General features: G+C 41.5%; 1 protein-coding gene across 1 annotated transcript in view; it reads right to left on the bottom strand.

Moving 5' to 3' along the window:
* Positions 1-22,106, bottom strand: part of LOC142492391 (G-protein coupled receptor family C group 6 member A-like) — a 49,188-nt gene that overhangs the window by 11,367 nt on the left and 15,715 nt on the right. The window contains exons 4-7 of the mRNA XM_075595035.1: positions 11,706-11,818; positions 10,696-10,993; positions 8,927-9,781; positions 7,707-7,919 (exon numbers count right to left, since the gene is read on the bottom strand). Of these exons, the coding sequence (XP_075451150.1) occupies positions 7,707-7,919; positions 8,927-9,781; positions 10,696-10,993; positions 11,706-11,818 (1,479 nt within the window). The remainder of the gene's footprint in view (positions 1-7,706; positions 7,920-8,926; positions 9,782-10,695; positions 10,994-11,705; positions 11,819-22,106) is intronic.

Genomic DNA, 22,106 nt, shown 5'->3' with positions numbered 1-22,106 from the left:
CCAGCATCCCTTCCCCTCCCCACCTTTCTTTGACACTGTCCCCTGGCTTCAAACACTTAACACCCTACCTTATTTACAGTAAATATCTGTTGTTGTTTTTTTTCCCTCTCTCTACACAGTTTTAGCCATTGAATCCTTTGTATATCAGTATTGCTGACCTGAAGAAGAGAGGAGAACTCTCGAAAGCTTGTCCTATGACATAAATTGTTAGTCCAATAAAAAAGGTATCACCTAATACTGAAGAACTCATTTATTATATATATATATATATATATATATATATATATATATATATATACATATATACATATATACATATATATATATATAAACCCTTTGTTTTTCATTACTTTTTTCTCCTTTCTTTTTTCTCTTTCCCCCCACTCCCCCCACTCCCCCTTTAACATTTCCCTTCCCCTTTTGTCCCTCCTTTCTGTTCTCTCTTCACTCTCTTTATTTTCTTTATTTTACATACACACACACATATGTAACCCCCTCCCCCCACTCCCTCTCTTCCCTTATGGGTCTTTTATTCTTTATTCTTATATATATATATTTTTTTTTTTTTTTTTCAATCACGTGCAAGAATCATGTGTATTTTATTTACTTTTTGTATCTGTTTTATGTTGTCTTTTATTATTGTATATTTTGCATTATACATTTTATATATGCTCTTCATATTCTTTAGCTTCCATGCCAGACTTTACAGCATTATCACAATTTTGGAAACATATAAGATCCCAGTCTTTAGAAACAGGAGAATGTATTCTCATTATCTGCCTCTTGCATTACTACTAGAGCGATCACTGCTCATGCAGGGTAACTATGGCCATGATTGTTATTCTCAAACTGGTCATTTTATAAATCAATTAAACTAAATTGATTTCTGCTGTAATAGACTATGGGCTTCATGCAGTAAGCCCCGATAAGGCTTTTTCGGCATTTTATAGCTGTTTTTTGCCCTCCTGATTCAGTAAGCCCCGATAAGTGGGAATTATCGGCAACTTTTCTTCCGAAAAAAAAAATTTCGCCACCCGGCTGCCGATAAGCCACTTATCGGGACTTTTTTTTCCCGCCTGAATTCAGTAAGCCCCGATCAGCTTTTCGGTGCTGATCGGCAGGCCAGATTGGAGATTTTATGGCCAATCCAGCCCGCCAACTAAAGTTGGCAACTTGCTGAAGGAGAAGCATCGGCAAGGGCGACACTTAGGAAAAATAAGCCCTTTTTCCTGCCTGTGATTGATGCTGGGGGTCTCCGGAGCTGATACCAGCACCGGAGCCCCCCGGCATGCATCCGAGGCAGGAAAAAGGCATTTAAAAGACACTTCATTACCTTAGCGGCTAACCGCTAAGGCAATGAAGGGGTTAACCCACCGTGCCAACGTTATTGTGGGTAGCGGGGATGGGTGAGGGGGGTATTTGGCCCTGGGTGTGAGTTTAGGACTTGCGGGGGGGATGCGGGGGCATTTAACCCCTTCACCCTGGGGGGTCCTGAAGGGGTTAAGGCCTCCCGCTACCCACCCGCAAGCCCTAAACAACCACCGTTGGGGCTAATGCCCCCTTCACACACCCCCACTACCCACAATAATAAAAAAACACACCCCAGCCCCACAATAACGAAATAAATAAATAATTAAATAATTATATATATATATATATATATATATATATATATATATATATATACCCAACAACACCTATACCCCCCTAACATACAGTATAGTAATGGGCAGAATGACTATTATCCACAAATGGATAATAGTGCAGTTGTCCATTTAAAATACATACACAACAATAAAGACATTAAATACATATAGCACTCACCCATGTCCCACTGCCACGATGAAGGCCATCCTCATCTTCATCCTGCCCATGCCCCATCCGCTTCTGCAAAACAAACACAAGAATTACAACATCCAAATTAATGTCCCTTAACCCCTTAATCACCATAGCGGTTATTAACCGCTACAGTTATTAAGGGGTTAAGCCACCATCACCCACATACCCTCCCCCACAAAGCCCCCCAACCACCCTCACCCAATACCCACAGGGGAGTCCTACCAAATACCCTTGGGCCTAATACCCCCTCCCCCAGCACATACAGTACAATAATGTGCCAAATAACTATTATCCACATAGGGATAATACATTATTTGGCCATTATTAAACACATTCAATACCGTTAAAATGTAAAGAAAATTGTACTAACCTCATCAATAAGAAGCCTCCGTCGCCAGCATCATCCTTGGGGTCCGTTGCCAACATTATAAATAGCCACAACATTTGAATATCATTAACATAACACTGAACCCCTTAATCACCTTATCGGGTACTAACCTGAAAGGTAATTAAGGGGTGAAGCCATCCTGCAATGCCTACAACAGTTATGCATAACATCCTCAGTGAAATAAATACCCATTGCCTAACCAAATTCCATTTAATCATTCAATCTGTAGGCTCACATGCCTCATAAAACATTGCATTTACAGTGTATACATGTAGCATAACATGTAAACTGCATGTACACGCTGCAAATCAATGTTAACAATACAATAATCCCACTCAAATCGCCATACATCACAAGAAGTATATTATTTAATCCAATAAACTCACCATCAATGAATTACCACACATCACTTACATCCCTAAACAATTAAAATACCATCCATACCAATTACACAATGAACTAAAGCTATCCTAACAGAGAACAACTTCAAAACATAGAAAAAAGTACACCAACAATTACAATATACTAAAGCAAGGCTTTCCATATCCTACTGTACGGCCTGGAAGCCCAAAACTTACATCTGTCTAAAAATAAAATACATTTAGCACACATCAATGCATAGCCACAATGATTAACAATACAGAATAAGAAGCTTTAACAACACTATCATTTCTTACCCTGTATATATATCTGTACACATACATACAGACATACATACAGTGGGAAGAAATGATATGCATTATAAAAAATGAAAACATGAAAAAGCAACAAAAAAAACAGTTACATTAAGTACATTTCTTTATTTAACTTACCATTACTTGCCCCCACCGACTCCCGTTGATCAGCTTACTCACGTACCAATCCACGACACCATCCACGACACCATCCACGACACAATCCAGGAACAAATCCACGAACCAAACCAGGAACCAATCCAAGAACAAGTGCAGGAACCAATCCAAGAACAAGTGCAGGAACCAATCCAGGAACCAAGCCACGAAGAAATCCACGAAACAATCCACGACACGATCCAGGAACAGGAAACCATAAAAGAAAAAAACATAACAAATTAAACATTAAAATAATAAAACATGACAATCAAGGGTTGTACTAGTTTTATTCTTAGTGAATCTGTATTAAAATACCTTGTTCCGGGGTCTTCTTGATGTCCGGTGCCACGCCCTGGTCTTCAATCTTCAGGAGGAGGTCCGTCCTCCTCGGCATCTGCCTTCAAAATGAGACGACATAGGCTTTTAAAGGCCTATGACGTCACATTTGTCGTCATATGGTTCCCACGGCCCTGATTGGGCCGTGAAAACCATGTGTTTTGGCCGATGTAAAAAAATTTGATGACGTCACTTAAAGGCAATGCCAGCACAGCCAATCAGAATAGCTTTGCTGCTATTGCCTTTAAGAAAACGTCATGAAATGACACATGGCCGGACTCACATGGTAAGCCAGCCAATCAGAGCGTGGGAACTCCATCCCTACTCTGATTGGTTCAAGTACCATGTGAGTCCGGCCATGTGTCATTTCATGACGTTTTCTTAAAGGCAATAGCAGCAAAGCCATTCTGATTGGCTGTGCTGGCATTGCCTTTAAGTGACGTCATCAAATTTTTTTACATCGGCCAAAACACATGGTTTTCACGGCCCAATCAGGGCCGTGGGAACCATATGACGACAAATGTGACGTCATAGGCCTTTAAAAGCCTATGTCATCTCATTTTGAAGGCAGATGCCGAGGAGGACGGACCTCCTTCTGAAGATTGAAGACCAGGGCGTGGCACCAGACGTCAAGAAGACCCCGGAACAAGGTATTTTAATACAGATTCACTAAGAATAAAACTAGTACAACCCTTGATTGTCATGTTTTATTATTTTAATGTTTAATTTGTTATGTTTTTTTCTTTTATGGTTTCCTGTTCCTGGATCGTGTCGTGGATTGTTTCGTGGATTTCTTCGTGGCTTGGTTCCTGGATTGGTTCCTGCACTTGTTCTTGGATTGGTTCCTGCACTTGTTCTTGGATTGGTTCCTGGTTTGGTTCGTGGATTTGTTCCTGGATTGTGTCGTGGATGGTGTCGTGGATGGTGTCGTGGATTGGTACGTGAGTAAGCTGATCAACGGGAGTCGATGGGGGCAAGTAATGGTAAGTTAAATAAAGAAATGTACTTAATGTAACTGTTTTTTTTGTTGCTTTTTCATGTTTTCATTTTTTATAATGCATATCATTTCTTCCCACTGTATGTATGTCTGTATGTATGTGTACAGATATATATACAGGGTAAGAAATGATAGTGTTGTTAAAGCTTCTTATTCTGTATTGTTAATCATTGTGGCTATGCATTGATGTGTGCTAAATGTATTTTATTTTTAGACAGATGTAAGTTTTGGGCTTCCAGGCCGTACAGTAGGATATGGAAAGCCTTGCTTTAGTATATTGTAATTGTTGGTGTACTTTTTTCTATGTTTTGAAGTTGTTCTCTGTTAGGATAGCTTTAGTTCATTGTGTAATTGGTATGGATGGTATTTTAATTGTTTAGGGATGTAAGTGATGTGTGGTAATTCATTGATGGTGAGTTTATTGGATTAAATAATATACTTCTTGTGATGTATGGCGATTTGAGTGGGATTATTGTATTGTTAACATTGATTTGCAGCGTGTACATGCAGTTTACATGTTATGCTACATGTATACACTGTAAATGCAATGTTTTATGAGGCATGTGAGCCTACAGATTGAATGATTAAATGGAATTTGGTTAGGCAATGGGTATTTATTTCACTGAGGATGTTATGCATAACTGTTGTAGGCATTGCAGGATGGCTTCACCCCTTAATTACCTTTCAGGTTAGTACCCGATAAGGTGATTAAGGGGTTCAGTGTTATGTTAATGATATTCAAATGTTGTGGCTATTTATAATGTTGGCAACGGACCCCAAGGATGATGCTGGCGACGGAGGCTTCTTATTGATGAGGTTAGTACAATTTTCTTTACATTTTAACGGTATTGAATGTGTTTAATAATGGCCAAATAATGTATTATCCCTATGTGGATAATAGTTATTTGGCACATTATTGTACTGTATGTGCTGGGGGAGGGGGTATTAGGCCCAAGGGTATTTGGTAGGACTCCCCTGTGGGTATTGGGTGAGGGTGGTTGGGGGGCTTTGTGGGGGAGGGTATGTGGGTGATGGTGGCTTAACCCCTTAATAACTGTAGCGGTTAATAACCGCTATGGTGATTAAGGGGTTAAGGGACATTAATTTGGATGTTGTAATTCTTGTGTTTGTTTTGCAGAAGCGGATGGGGCATGGGCAGGATGAAGATGAGGATGGCCTTCATCGTGGCAGTGGGACATGGGTGAGTGCTATATGTATTTAATGTCTTTATTGTTGTGTATGTATTTTAAATGGACAACTGCACTATTATCCATTTGTGGATAATAGTCATTCTGCCCATTACTATACTGTATGTTGTGTATTGCTGCTATGTTTATTGGGGGCATTTGTCCCCAATAAACATGCTACTATGCGTTAACCCCTTCATTGCCTTAGCGGCTATCCGGTATGGTGATGAAGCAGCATTAATGTATTTTAATAATATTGTGCGGAAGCAGGAGGCCCCCTGAGCTGAAGCGCATTTATTTGTGGCTCAGAGACCCCCTGCCTCCCGAGTTACAGGCCCTGGTTTGTGCCATCGGTTACAGTGTGGACGCCATGTTTATTGCGGGGACGCTATAAACATGGCGGCGACACTGCCACCCGATGACACATACCGGGGCCTGTAACTCGGGAAGCAGGGGGTCCCTGCTCCACAAAGCAATGCGGTTCAGCTCAGGGGACCCCCTGCTCACTGTACAGTATAATTAAAAAGACATTCATGCTGCTTCATTACCGTTGCACATAGCCGCCAAGGTAAGGAACGAGTCTTTATTGATGTGTGTGTGTTTTATTTATACTGTACATGTGCAGAGGGTCTCCGGAGCAGAACCGCGTTGGTTTGAGGTCCGGGGACCCCCTGCCCCCCGAGATACAGGCCCCTTTATGGGGTGCCGGTATCCCTCTGGTTTGTTTACAGGTCGCGGTCACGTGATCGGGACCTTTAAACGCCGAGGGATACCGGCACCTCATAAAGGGGCCTGTATCTCGGGGGGCAGGGGGTCCCCGGACCTCAAACCAACGCGGTTCAGCTCCGAAGACCCCCTGCACATGTACACTATGAGTAAAAGTTGTTTTTAAATACTTTTTTTGTTGCCGATGTTTGCGCTGAGAGAGCGGCTTGTCTCTCTCAGCTGCAAACATCTATCGGCACCAAAGGTCTATCGGAAGGCTTATCGGGAGCCAGGCTGTATCGCCACAGGTCATCGGCAGCTTTGCTTTCGCAGTGCTTCGGCAGGGATCGGAAGGATTCGGCCCTTACTGAATACTGCGAGGGCAAATCGCCAAAAAATGGCCTGTTAGCCACCAATCCGCAACCCTTACCGAAAATGTTGGATCGGGCCTTACTGCATGAGGCCCTATATATTAATCCAGGTATGGATGCAATTAACTTATGCCTGATGAAGCACAGTGTGTGAAACTCGTTGTGGTAGAGCATTCACATTGTCCTGTGTTAACTGTCCCTTCGCCAAAGAGGACCTTGTAAAGGTAATTACGGAGACGCGTTAGACTGCAACATTCGGGGTATGAACTACGCAAACCCGGAAGCAGCAGATCTACGCTGAGGCACCAGCTGATCCCAGCGCGCGGGATATAAAAGCCTCGAGCACAACATTTTCTCCCAGCTCCCGGTTTTGCAATAAGGCAGCACAGACAATTATCCAAGTAACCCACTGAACTACAGACTTTATACATGTAAGTTGCTACTTGCTTTATTTCTGTCTGTTCAATAAATTTTTATCTTCCCCTTTGGTGCGCCCTGTGTCCCTTTCTTTTATATTAATTGTACCTTTTTTCCCCTCATTTTCACTTGTCACAGTTGTACATTTCTTCGGTCTATAAAAATACAATTCCTCTTCAGCATTTTGCTGTAGCTATAAGACAAACCACCAAACTTTTCTCCCTCTAAAGATAGGCCTCTATAAGCAGCACCATATAATAAGCATGGAAAGAAAGAGAATGGCAATGGTTTTTTTAACTATAGATATGGGCCCATATTTACTAAGCAATGCTATTACATCATACATTTCTATGCATGAAAGTGTCTTATGGAATACATAAGTAATTATGGGCCATAGAGTGCTTCATTGTTCTCTTTGGTGGGATATGTTGTACTGTTGTTGAATCCTACTATGCAAACTCTGTGATATTCTGGACATATTGTGTATTCTAGAGGCTAAATGTTACATGCTACATCTGTAATAAAAATACTCACCGATCCTTATTTATTTACCTGGGTACACATACAATGATTTCATACATTTAAAAATGTTATGTTAGAAATAAACATTCTTTACAGACTTATTTCAATACATACCATACTGTCTTTTGTGTTCCAAAAAAGAAGACTTCTGTCTAACTTTATCATACCATCTAACATATCGTATTTTCCGACAAACCGAAATTCTGTGTAGCTGTTCTTTGTTATCCAGTTAATTACATCATATCCATTTAGGATGTCACCAAAGCGATCAAAATGTAACATTTCACCATCATAGGAAAAATTGCTGTTCTTTAGCTCATTGAGTAGCTGTTAAAAAAAGTGAGTTAATGGAGAATTATAATTGTTGTAAGTAATGAGCATATATCATCTAAATGTATATAATCGAATTAGATGCATAAAGTGCTTAGCATTTAGTATCAATGTTACATTGGTGAAGATTTGAGACTAAGCGTGTTCCAGGGGTATCAAAGACAAATGCAATTTGTAGTAACATGTATTTCTTTGGTACTCAATGGACCACTTCTGCTGCCTAAGAAAGTGACTGTACAGCATATTCAGTAAGGATTATAGACCACTACGGCCCCTATATGTTATGCTGTAAAGCTCTGTAAGCTGTAAAGCTTTGCACTTTATTCAGATAAAGGGATATTGTAGAGTGATCTTAGTGTGGTATATGCTAAAGAAACCACACATTACAGTAGCACAGCGTCCTGTCTGTGCTACTAGCATTCCAAAAAATAATGAGTTAGGGTTTTAGCTTCTTGAACGTTACCAAGCACAGCAAAGTACTGGGACTGATATTTTATTTTAAAGTGCCTTTCCAACTAGTATGTCCATTTTTGATCAAATTCCCTTCAAAGAATACTGTAGTTTTCCTTGAATTGTTTTTTTTTTAAACAATCAGTACAATGATAGAGATCAATTTTGACAACTCCTACAGTATACACTGTATATGTTGCTAAATAAAATTGAACCAATCCAGTGCAGAATAAATGAGTAATTCAGTGTTAGGTAATACCTTTCTTTATTTGAAATAAATAAAAAAACAATTGCTTTTTCAAATAAAAAAGGTGTCATATACATAAAATATTGTAATTATTAAATTGAGTTGTCCATTTATCTTTATGTAAATCTAGATATTTTTTTTTTCTACAATAATGTTTTTCAAACGTTGGCCCCTAAATGCTCTAAACAATTCACTTCACACAGCTCTCTGTTGGAATCTGTGCATTCTACCTCACTTCATATCACATTGATTTTAGATATAAAAGTGTATTTTTAAATATATGTTATAATATGTGTTTTTACCATACCTTATATGGTGAAAAAGTCAAATCTTCACACTTTCCATTTCTGCACACAATATTTTTCAGAGCTTGAGCTATTGCTGTGACTGCCAGATATGTGCTGTATACTGTGCTCCATTCAGCATTGTGAACCAAATAGTCATCATTTGCGAAAGAGACATTCTCTACTTTGCATGCCAGGGGAGACTTTTGCTGTATAGCATCCGAATAATTACAATGTTTGGAAGATGAACTTATACATTTCAGATACTCCATGTACTCCTCTGTACAACCAAATCGTAGTGTTTTATATTCTTCAAAAAATGTATTTATTGCTCCGTGTCTGGGAGGCTGGAGGTTTTTCAGAAATTCTGCTAATCCTGGGACATGGCCCACTTTGAAGTTCAATCCAAGTATGGTACCAACCTTTTCAATGTTTTCCATACTAGCAACTACATTTGAGTTTGACCAGATGTCACTTGCAATCCAAGTTCTAGATATGTTCTTCTTGATAGATTCTTTAAAAAGTTTAATGACAATAGGAGCTTTTATAAAGACAACCACAACATTTGCAGAGCAATTGACAAGTTCATTAGTTATGTTGCTTATTACACCTGGCAAAGAAGGATGATCTACATATGTTGAAATAATTTGGGAGAATGCAGTACATATTCCTTCTTCTTTTAAAAAGATGTTCAAATAATGAAGTGCAGAACGTCCATAGTCATCATCACTTGTAATGATACCAACCCAGTTCCACCCAAATGTTCTGATCAGCTTGGCAATAGCTTTTGTTTGGTGTGTATCACTTGGAACAGTACGTAGGAATGACGGGAACCTCACTTTGTCACTGAGAGTAGCAGCAGTTGATGCTGGACTTATCTACATACATAAAGAATACAAAGTATATACTCACAATTAGACTCAGATACACCAAGTGCTGTTAAATCAGGGCTCATTACATCATATTATCAAAATCAGTAATGAACATTATGTTCTGTGGGGTTAACACTGATCCACAGAGGTAATGATATACAAAAACAATGTCCATTAGTTATCATTAGAATAGGCTCCCGCCAGACTCTTAAATATAGGTTTTACTGGAGCAGCGAGAGTGAATCCTATTATGCTAGAGTCTCAAGTGTTATATATAGTAAGTTACATATAGTGTGTTATATATAGAGAGTTATATATAGTGTGTTATATATACTGAGTTATTGCATAGACACATTTTACAGTGTAAGTTTATTTTTTGTGATCTAATTTGAGCAGCACCTCTGTGTGAAATATAAGCACTTATTCAAAATGCTGCGAAGCCACTTTCCAGAGCTGGAAAGGTGTTCAGGTTCATGCAAATAAATGAGACTGTAATCTTTTTCAGTACGGGGAAGTGGTTTCAGAGCACAGCCGTTTATTCAACATATCTAAGTAATCTTCCCTATGCTTGAGAAGAAAAATATGTTCCAATGAAACTAAGTATATCAATGTAACACATTATCTGTGACATACTGTAGTGGTTAAAGTACTGGTTCAGGGTTTAGGTGTATTCAATTACGTCTCCTCTTCGTATGTTGCCTACAATATGTATATGGCTGGGAAAATGCCATTATCTCTATGCGTGTATTGGGTGAGTTTAAATTGAGGAATACTTTAATGAACACATTACTGTATTTCTAGTCCATTAATCTGCTTGACTTCCTCTTGAACTTTTTTTTATGGTAAGCAAATTTACACATAATATAAAACAAATTCTAATTTTGATATCATAAACGTTATTAAAGAGTGCGGCATTGTACCTGGGGTATAGAATGAATGCTGAGAATCCTGGACATTGCAATTGACATTTCTGAATACTGTTCTCCAACAACAGCTTTCACAGCAGGTATAACTTCTGTTTGGTTGCACTCAGTTACATTTTTAATGGTAACAGACTCTGGAATTAATCTCAGTGTTGCTTGACTGGATTTTAATGGATCAGAGCACGAATCATAAATTTCATAGCCCAACGTGATCCCCGGTAAAAAGGTGGAATTATTAATGTTTTCTATTGCATATATCATAGAAAGGGTTTCAACCATGTGCCGAATATCCAAGCTGGAATAAAAAAAAACAGAAACTCATTAATCTTAAGAATGAAAACAAATGATCAGAAAAATCCCATTTGGTGCTGGAACTCACAGATGTGGCAGCTGTTATTACGCCCGTTAACATGAAATAACGCCAAAAATAATACATAATATTATGTATGCATTATCCCCATAACCCTTTTTTTCAATAGCGCAACTGTTAAAGAACACGACAGCATTAATGCATTTGCGCTACTGTCTGCTACATCTGTAGGATGGATAATAGTATAGAACATCATGCAGGTATGAAGGCGATATCTTATTATCTAGGATCCAGAGGCACCTCATTTCAAAAACATTAACAATTTATATTGGCACTACTTGATTTTGTTCTTACAAATAACTATTTTTTGTTTAACAACAATTTTTCACCAGCTTCAAGGTACACCAATTGGCACTATCTGTGCAACTACCTACACTAATCCGTACCTTGGCTGGTGGGAAAAAACAGTAGTTTTTGCAGACTCTATGGATGAGTATACCCAATATATCGACCTATGGGGTTGGTATATTGACGATATATGCATCCTATGGCACAGCCCAAGGGATGCTCTTCACGAGTTTATCTCTGTATTGAATATAAGCACATTCAATCTTATATTGACAAGTGAGATTCAGATTGACTCTATCAATTTTTTGGACCTAACAATCAATAAATACTGTGATGGTAATTTACTTACCAGAATGTATCGCAAATATACGGCAACGAATAGCCTTCTTCAATTTGACACATACCATCCACACATCTAGTGCACAATATACTCACTCGACAGTTCATGCGCATTCGCTGGAACTGTACCACAATGGAAACTTTTGAACATCAAGCACTTAGAACTAAAGTCTCGTTTTAAAGAGAGTGGGTATAGTAACACGTGTATAAAAAAGGCGTACAACAGGGCTAGATCAGCCAATCGTCAAGAACTGCTGCTGACGAACAATCAAAAATTATCAGATTTGTAAGTAACTAGTATCATAGGTGGAGTGAAATCACGAGAATCCTACAGAGGCACTGGCATCTTCTACTGGCAAATGAGGACCTTTGCCCGGTCCTTAGGCCAAAATCCACATAGTAGAAGAGCCAGAAATATGAAAGATATGTTGGTCCATAGCCACTTTACTGCTCCAACTAATACCAAATCGAAGGCATCATGTAAAGCCTGCACCTACATGTTACCAGCAAAAAGATTTAACAACTGGAATGATTCCAAAACATATGAGATTGGGACCTTCATCAACTGTTTGACAACAGGTGTCATATATTTGGAAACTTGTGATTGCAGGAAGAAGTACGTGGGCAAGACCCTCCGACAACTCTGACGTCGGGTCCTTGAACATGTAGGCTCGGTCCGCAATACTCAGAAACCCCCCTGACGAGACACATTAATGTGGCCCATGATGGTAACATGCAGGGGTTAAAATTCTTTGGCATTGATCACCTCAGTACTGGCCAAAGAAAAGGAGATTGGGACCACATTCTCCTCCAAAGAGAAGGCAAATGGATCTATGATCTACAGACCCTAATTCTTAAGGGACTCAACGAAGTGTTCCTTTATACTCCATTTTTATAATACCCCTTTGCCACCCATATCGCCATATTAGGATTCTGTTGTGATATTAATACATTTCTGTGGTTTCTATCTGCTCCCTAGTACTGCTATATTGGTTCCTTTATGTTATATATTTTCATTGCCCTCAACACTGCGCCATTGTATGCGGCTCCAGTCTGCCTTACTCTGACCAATAGAGACTGAGAAACAGGGTCATCCAATCACCTTAAGGGGAACTGACAAGCCTCTCAGATGACGTCAGCTAATCACGGCACTGCCCTTAGACTGGGCTATGATTGGACCACCTACAGCCAAGCCTCCTGCATAATGTGGTTAAAAGACGGGGACACGTCTGTCCTCACAGGCACACCATTGCTGCTTCAGCACATCAACCACGGCTTTTATGTACCACTCATGCTGCACAGACAGTATGGACAACTGCATTACATGAATGGAATTGCAGCATTGATAACAAGTAGCTGTCAGGTACATTATATGCTATACTAAGTCATACCATACTCACTTGCCTCACGGAGTGTGGGACCCTCTATTTTAGATGGTGACTTACCAATGAAGATGGTGATAATGCTGTGAACAGGAGTTATCTGATGCATTGCTGTCCCATGGAAGCAAGAGTATGTGTTGCATATTTATGGCTGCCATTATGACTTAATGTTATGCTGTGCTCACCACAAACTAGACGAGATCCCTGTGCTGAGATGGGAATATGCAAACACCAGCCACAGACACAGGGACCCCTTCTGGAATGTAGAATGGTCTTGCTGGCCGAGTCTAGGATAGTAGAGATCAGAGTAAATGTATACTTGCCAGGTCCGATTGTCATGGGAGACTCCTGTGGCGGGTAGGATCTCGGTGGCCGGAATAGCACGAGCGTAGTAGGGGTCACAAGCAGGGGTCCGAGGCAGGCGGCAGGTAGCGAAGTCAGGTAACAAGCAGGGGTCCGAGGCAGGCGGCAGGTAGCGAAGTCAGGTAACAAGCAGGGTTCCGAGGCAGGCGTCAGGTAGTGAAGTCAGGTAACAAGCAGAGGTCGGCAACGAGGAGACTGGAACAGGACAGGCGGGGCAGGACAGGGACTGAGAACAGGGAGCAGGGACTGAGACCGGGGAGCAGGAACAAACAGGGACAAGCCAGATTACTAGCAAGGGCTTTTACTGTGAACAGACTCAAATACAGGTACAGGTACAGGAATAGATCAGGAATCAAAGACAGAGGCATGTGCATACTGTAGGAGTCTGACTTGAAGCAAAGGCAAAAGCAACAGACAGGAAACAAGCTATAAAGGACAGAGACAGGAGCAACAAGAAGACAGACAGACAGAAGAACCCAGAGCCAACAGAAAGCAGCAGCACACCCAGTGGACAAGGAAGCTATGGCTAGGCAGGAGGTCTAGGCGACCCTGACACCGATGCAGGAGAGGTCCGGAGCGTGGAAGGTACTATTAACAAAGTCAGGGCTGGAGAGGAGCGGATTGTCAAAGTTCAAAGCCAGGGTCAGGGTAGGAGAGGTGCGGAGAGCAAGGTGAAGCCGAGATCAGTATTCCAGAGAGCAAAGGGTTCAAGGGCAAGCTGGGTCGGTACATGGGAGATCAGAACTAGAAACAAGGCAACAGGACGGGAACAAGGCAGGATAAGCAGAGGCAAACACAGGGTAACGGGAGTCTATGCTCAGCCAAAGTGCCAGTGGCACAGCTGAGCATAAATAGCAGGCACTGACCAATCCCCCAGGGGGTGGAGCAGAGGCGTGACCTCCGCAGAGTCCAGTGATAGGCTGGATGGGCAAGGCAGCTGAAGAGGGTGGAGCTAATGAGCTCTTCTTGACCCGTAGCTAGGGTGCGTCGCGCGGGTCACACGCGTGCATTGCGTGCTGATGACGCAGGATGCAGCCAGACTTCTATCTCGCAATGCGGGGTTTGCACCTGTGCACCATACCAGTGGGGGGTGCTGCTCTCATGGTAAGCACCCTGCGTGTGCGCGAGGAAGCACGCGAGGGAACCCGACCTTACGGGAGACCGACAGCGGGCGTCGGAGCGGTTCTCAGGTAAGTGCGGTCGAGCGGGACCCGCGCGTGGGTCTGCGTGGCCCAAGAGTCCTCACAGTACCCCCTCTCCAAGAGTGACCTCAGGGCAATTCCAGCAGTGCTTTAGGAGATATCTCTGGTGCGGACATGGGGAGGGGGGTGGGGGGTGTCAGTCTGAGCCCCCCGCCCGGAGCAGACCCCACTCTCTCCCCAACTGTGTCCTGCTGCTTGTGCCTTCTGTTGGAGCCAGCCCCCCGGTGGAGGTACGGGGGTGTTCGGTGGTGGCTCACTAGGGGGGCAATTCTCGGCGGCTCACTAGGGGGCGGGAAGGCGTGCTCAGCGACTCACTGCGGGGTGCTTGGCGGCTCAGGGGGGGTGGAGGGTGTGTTGGCTCCTCACTCAATGGAAGATGTAATATCAGCTCCGCAGACCCCCGGCATCAATCCGATGCAGGAAAAATGCATTTTTTTTTCTAAGTCCCTCTCTCGCCGCCTTCTCACAAGCTTCTTACAAGCTTCATGCCAACTTTTTCTGGCAAGACGAATTTGGGATAAAATCCCCATTCTAATCCCTCGATAACACTATCGAGGCTACTAGAATTGCACGATTTTCAAAAACTGCCTATAAGGGGCTGATCGTGGCACACTTGGGGATGTGTTTTGGAGAGAGCCAAAAATGTTGAGAAAATGCTTTCACCGCCTACTTATCAAGGCTTTCTGAATAGCTGTAGGTATTTTTGGCCGATAACTGCTTAAAAACCTCGATAAGTGGGTAGTGTGAGTACAATGCCATTCTGGATTAATATTGTAAGGCTGTTATAAATGTTTGTTTAGGATCTACATCACTCTGTTTGATATTAACCAACATTTTCTATCTGTCATTTATATGAAGTACTTTTTTGTCTGTTTCTTATGTTGCTAATGTTTTAGCTAGGCCCATTCCGTATGGACATGCATTGACGGACTCAGTCACTTTAATGATAGGTGAGACGTGGAGGTGTTTGGGATCCAGAGTCAATGCGATGTAGAGAATATCAAGTCGCTGTTGCCTGTCAGTCAGGTGTACTCTTTTCTACACATGTGTGAGTGCACTGTGCATCACTTGTTATGAACGCATTTTGTAACAAACGGAATTATACTATGTCTGTCCTTTCCATATCTAGTTCTAACTACCAATCAAAATAAAGAGAGGAGCCCAGCAATCAAATCCATGTGACCTGTTGGATTTTCAGTTATACGCTTTAAAGAACTACCCTCCTGTGAATTTATTCTTTGAATTGGGGACTATTCATGTTAATACAGATTACTTTTTGTTGTTTGTCTCTCGGGGTGAGAGAGTGGACCTCAGCTTCAGGGACAGTTACGTTGTATCACTGTATGGTTTTTTGTAAGTACAGGCAGTCCTCGTTTTACAACGCTTCGCTTTACAACGAATGGCTTATCCAACGCTATGCAATGCATACCTATATTCATTTTTACAACGCCAAAATGGCTTATCCAACGCTTTGCAACGTTGTGTATATGTGTATATATATATACACATTCACATAAACAACGTTGCAAAGCGTCGTAAGAGCGTATATATATATAATATAATACTATATAATATTATATTATACTATATAATATATTATTTATTATGCTATATTATATATATAATACAGTATATACACTATATAATTTGTGTGTGCTGCATATCTTATTGCCTGCATAAAATATTTGGTGTATTTTAGTGTTAAAAATGCCTTCAGGAACGGAACCTTTCATTTAAACTGTGTTCCTATGGGAAAACGTGTTTCGCTTTACAACGTTTCGCTTTACAACGCCATTTTGAGTAACGCATTGTGTCGGATAACCGAGGACAGGCTGTAGCAGTTTTTTTCATGTATCTATGCAGACCATTCTCCCTCCACAACAGAGGTAAATGAGAATTTTCACAGGTCGTGTTAGATCCTGCATACTGGTCATGCTATGAAGTGGCTGCAGGCTTATAATGCGTTGGCCAAAAGGGTTTAACTAAATGACCCTTACTCATGAGAATACTAAGTGTTTAACTATGTATTTTGTCACATTGGATGTAGCATTGGGTATTTTTGTCTTTTGTTGTTTCACTGTAGGCAAGGGCAAGTTTGACAAGCAGTGAGACACCCATAGTAAATACAGATACAGTAATACTAGAAAACTTCTAAAGACTAAACCAAGTGGGAGCAAAAAGGAAGGAGCAGATAAGATAATAGTACAGGCTGAAAACAACTTAAATGCATGCTTGCTAATGCTAAAAACCTGACAGATAAAATGGGGGAGCTTGAATTAATAGCTGCCAGGGAGCAGTATGATATCATAGGCATTTCTGAAACATGGTGGGATGAAACTCATGACTGGACAGTTAATTTAGAGGGTTATTCTCTTTCTCAGAAGGATCGAACAAATAGAAGGGGAGGTGGAGTATGTTTATACAGTATGTTAAACCGGATCTAAAACCTATTTCTAAGGGATGATGTCTATGAAGGGAATAATGAAAAAGTAGAGACTTTGTGGATAGAAATTAGCAGTGGAGGTAAAAGTATAAAGAAAATGTTTGTGGGAATATGCTATAAACCACCAAATATCTGTGAGATTGAGGAAGCTAAAATACTTTTGCAAATGGAGAAAGCATCAAAACTTGGTCATGTTTGCATAATGGGGAATTTTAATTATCCAGACATAGACTGGGGCAATGAGATTAGCGTTACAACAAAAGGGAACAGGTTTCTGGGGGTGCTTAAAGACAATTATATGACCCAAATTATTGAGGAACCAACCAGGAGAGGGGCAGTTCTGGATTTGGTCATATCAACAATGTAGAAGTAATAACAAATATTCAAGTCCTGGAACATTTGGGTAACAGTGATCATAACATGGTCTCATTTGAAATAAATTATCAAAAAACAGATTACTTGGGGTCAACAAAGACCTTCAACTTTGGAAAGGCAGATTTTAATAAACTGAGGTCTAATCTAGTAGTAATACAATGGGATGATGTTTTTGCAGGGAAAAATGTAGAAGATAAATGGGCAGTCTTTAAAACATTGTTAGAAAAGCACACTTATCAGTGTATACCCTTGGGTAATAAGTATAAAAGAAATAAGTCAAAACCAATGTGGCTAAATAAACAGGTAGGGGAGGAAATGGACAAGAAGAGGAAGGTGTTTAGTTTCTTTAAGTCAGAAGGGACAGAGACATCGTATCAGAATTATAAGGAATATAACAAAAATTGCAAAAGGGCAATCAAATGAGCAAAAATGGATAATGAAAAAAGGATTGCAATAGAATGTAAGGTCAACCCTAAAAGTTTTTTAAGTACCTTAATAACAAAAAAATGAGAAAAGAAAATATAGGACCCTTTCAGTGTGAGATGGGTAGGCAGATTATTGGAGATAAGGAAAAAGCTGAGGTATTAAACAAATTATTTGCTTCTGTGTTTACCAGGGAAGAATCAAGTTCATAGTAGTGCCGCAGGAGGAAGCCACAACCTCCATATTAATGAGCAATTGGTTAACTGAGGAAGAAGTTCATAAGCGACTTGAAAAAATTAAAGTAAATAAGGCACCTGGCCCCGATGGCATACATCCAAGAGTTCTCAAGGAGTTAAGCTCAGTATTAGCAAAAACATTATATTTAATATTCAAGGACTTAATTTCCACAGGCTCAGTACTACAAGATTGGCGTAAAGCAGATGTGGTGCCTATATTTAAAAAGGGAGCTAGATCACAACCGGGAAATTATAAACCTGTAAGCCTGACTTCAATAGTAGGGAAACTACTTGAAGGTTTAATACGGGATAATATTCAGGAATACCTAATGGAAAACAAAATTATTAGTAATAGTCAGCTTGGATTTATGAAGGATAGATCTTGCCAAACTAACCTTATTTTTTTCTTTGAGGAGGCAAGTAGGAATTTAGACCAGGGTAATGCAGTTGATGTGGTCTACTTAGATTTTGCAAAGGCTTTTGACACAAGAGGTTGGTGTACAAAATAAAGAAAATTGGACTCAGTAATAATATATGCACCTGGATTGAAAACTGGTTAAAGGACAGACAACAGAGGGTTGTCATAAATGGAATTTTTTTCAGGTTGGGCTAAAGTCGTGAGTGGAGTACCTCTGGGATCGGTACTGGGACCTCTGCTTTTTAACTTGTTTATTAATGACCTTGAAGTTGGGATCGAGAGCAAAGTCTCCATCTTTGCTGAAGGTACTAAATTGTGTAAGGTAATAGAATCAGAGCAGGATGTAATTTCTCTTCAGAAGGACTTGGAGAGACTGGAAACGTGGGCAGGTAAAAGCAGATGAGGTTTAATACAGATAAATGTAAGGATATGCATTTGGGATGCAAGAATAAAAAAACGACTTACTGCTGCGGCAGCTTTTATTCTAACAAATCGCCTGTTTTTCCCTGGCTTTTTCCTGGAATGTGACGCTCTTCCCCTGGCGCATGCCGCGTTCATTTTGCATTCCCAGCCACGGGTCATGCACGGCTGACGCGTGGTTGATGCGTTTATTGAGAATGGTTCGGATTTAATAGGTTGCAATTCTTCGCGTGTCCGCCAGATGGCAGATATTCATGAATTGTAATGCGCATGCGCTTCAGTAATGTGTCGATTTGCAGGTGTTTCGTTTAAAAAAGATACCACAGTGTGCTATTGTAACTTGGCCTTGAGACTGAAGGAAGAGGTTGCAAAAATGTATCAATTTAGGCTTTTCATATTAAAGAAAGACAAAGACCAGTTTCGGTTACAGTATTCTCCAGAGACCTGCCCGCCATGAGTGTTCAAGTGCAGCCCGCTTTCCAAAAACCCGACAGAAGTTACGCATATTTGATATTGGCCGCGATTAATGCAACAGAGGATAAGATGGCAACAGTTATTCAAATTTATCAGTATTTTATCGAAAACTATGACTTTTACAAATTTTCGCCAACTCCTCATACGTGGAAGCGTGCAATAAGGAAAAGGTTATGTAGCGATCTCTGTTTTTATCGTATTGAGCCACAATTTGTTGGAGGGTATTGGTGTGTATCACCGGCTTTTCTGTCAGTCAGTATGGTTTACAGTCACATGTTTTAAAAACAAATTCTTTATTCATAAAATAAGCAAAACGCAACATCTCCTTTATTAAAGAACGACAAGTCAAAACATATACTGTACAGTGGGATGGTGTGCAAAACAGTCTGCACCAGTACAGTCCTCGAGGGCAGCAAACAGGGCAGGTTTTCAGACAACCTTGATAACCATGCCTGTTTGTGGCCCCCAGGGACTGGAATTGTGCATGTCCTGTGTGTGTGGACAGCAAGTTAAACCATTTCTGTATAAATACAAGTAAGAAAACACACAACAACATCTCCTTTATTTAAGTACAGCAGGTCAAAACATGTACAGTAGAGTACAATACAGTTCAACACAACAGTATGGTCTTACCTGTGATTACAAAAAAAAATGTATTCATGAAATGCAGTATACAAACGAAACATCTCCTTTATTAAAGAAACATATACAGTACAGTGGGATGGTGTGCAAAACTGTCAGTCAGACCTGCACCAGTACAGTACTCGAGGGCAGCAAACAGGGCAGGTTTTCAGGACAACCTTGAAAACTGTGCCTGTTTGCGGCCCGCAGGGACTGGAATTGTGCATGTCCTGTGTGAGTGGACAGCACGTTAAAACATTTCTGTATAAATACAAGTAAAAAAAACACACAACAAAATCTCCTTTATTTAAGTACAGCAGGTCAAATCATGTACAGTACAATACAGTTCAGCACAACAGTATGGTCTTACAGAAAGTCCTCAGCATTGTCCGTCCATGGCCGATTCCTTGCATGGCGCAAAACGCCATTAATGCAGTCCCGAACGCCTTTCATTACAGGATCTATAATTGGATAAAAGCGCCGCATTTCATCCCGAATGTTCCGTCTTAAATTGGCAGGAAGCGCCTTTTTTACGCGATTTCCGTCGTAGTTCACTTTGAAGGCCCAGTCGCAGTACAACGAGTAGGGAACATGGTGCTTATAAAGTAACAAGGCATACTTGTGGGGTGCACCAGCACTCTTCACCCTATACTTCTCCCTGAGTGCCGGTGGCAGATCGCACAGGGTGATGTCGGGCACCGTATCGATGCGAGCGACTGTAGGTCTTTTGGGAGCGGGTGTGCTTGAGGCGACGGGCGATGGTAGGTTGTCTGGGAGGAAGCTTTCCTCCGGTCTTGGTCGCCGTGTTGTCTCCTGGCGTGGTCTTGATGGGGTTGCCATGTCCTCCTCAACGGCATACATGTACACTACATCTTCTGGTGGAGGGGGTGCGCTTGGTGATGGAAGGGGGTCGAAGGTCCCATTCATCACATCCATGTCACCCCCCTGCTCCAGCGTCGGGGAAACAGGGGCATTAACACCGAGCAAATAATGTATGCCCGCTATGTCAGCCTCTATCTTCTCCATCCGTCGATCGATCCGTTGATCCATTTGTAGCATCCGTTGATCCATTTGTAGCATCCGTTGATCCATTTGTAGCATCCGTTGCTCCACATTTAGCATTGTCTCCAGAAGCAGATCTATCTTTGCTAGCACAATAGAATTCCCGGGGAGATCCACAGTTATCCCATTCAGCATCCGGTCAAAGAGCTGCTTCTTGTGCCTGGCGTGTGAACATCTGGGGGATGGGTTAATAAAAAATGCACACATGCGCACCAGGGATTAGTGGAAGGTAATTTATTAAAAATACACAAAAACTGAGGGGATCCAACCCCACCTCAGAACAGCTGTGCAGCTGGACGGCTAAGTACTACCAAGGAGAACACCTAATGATGACTAAACCCTAAGCTGCACAGTATACAAATACAGTAAAATTTATATAAAAAACATGAAAAAAAAAAAACATGAAAACAACCTATCAACAGATTTGTATAGAAACCGCCATAGGGTTGGGCACTTGCAAGGGGAAACGGACACTCACACTGAGGCAGTCAGCAGACTCGCGGTGTCTGCACAGGATCCGGATCTCGGCACCGCGGAGATGGATAAAACCGCTGCTGTCTCCTGCAGGCTCCGTCTCAGCTTACCAGCATACACGCGCAGGATGACCTGTCGTGACCTCTACGCGTTTCATACAAAGTACTTCGGTAGAGGAGAAGCGGCAGCGTCGTCGAAGAGGGATGGAGAACGTGACCTTTGGATTTCCGGGCGAGATGCAGAGTCGTCTAAGAGCAAATGAGAAAGTGACAAGTGGATTTCAGAGGCAGCGTCGGCGGATAGAACTGGAGAAGATGGTTTGTGGGTTTCCGTGAGGGTGGCGGCAGCAGCATCAAGGACGAGCGGTGGAGAAGACGGGCTGAAGATTTCCGGGAAAGCAGCGGCAGCGTCGTCGAAGAGGGATGGAGAACGTGACCTTTGGATTTCCGGGCGAGATGCAGAGTCGTCTAAGAGCAAATGAGAAAGTGACACGTGGATTTCAGAGGCAGCGTCGGCGG

Source organism: Ascaphus truei, chromosome 4 (assembly GCF_040206685.1).
Source record: "Ascaphus truei isolate aAscTru1 chromosome 4, aAscTru1.hap1, whole genome shotgun sequence".
NCBI lineage: Eukaryota > Metazoa > Chordata > Amphibia > Anura > Ascaphidae > Ascaphus > Ascaphus truei.
The sequence above is the reverse complement of the archived record's forward strand: the minus strand, read 5'-3'. Positions and strand labels throughout refer to the sequence as shown.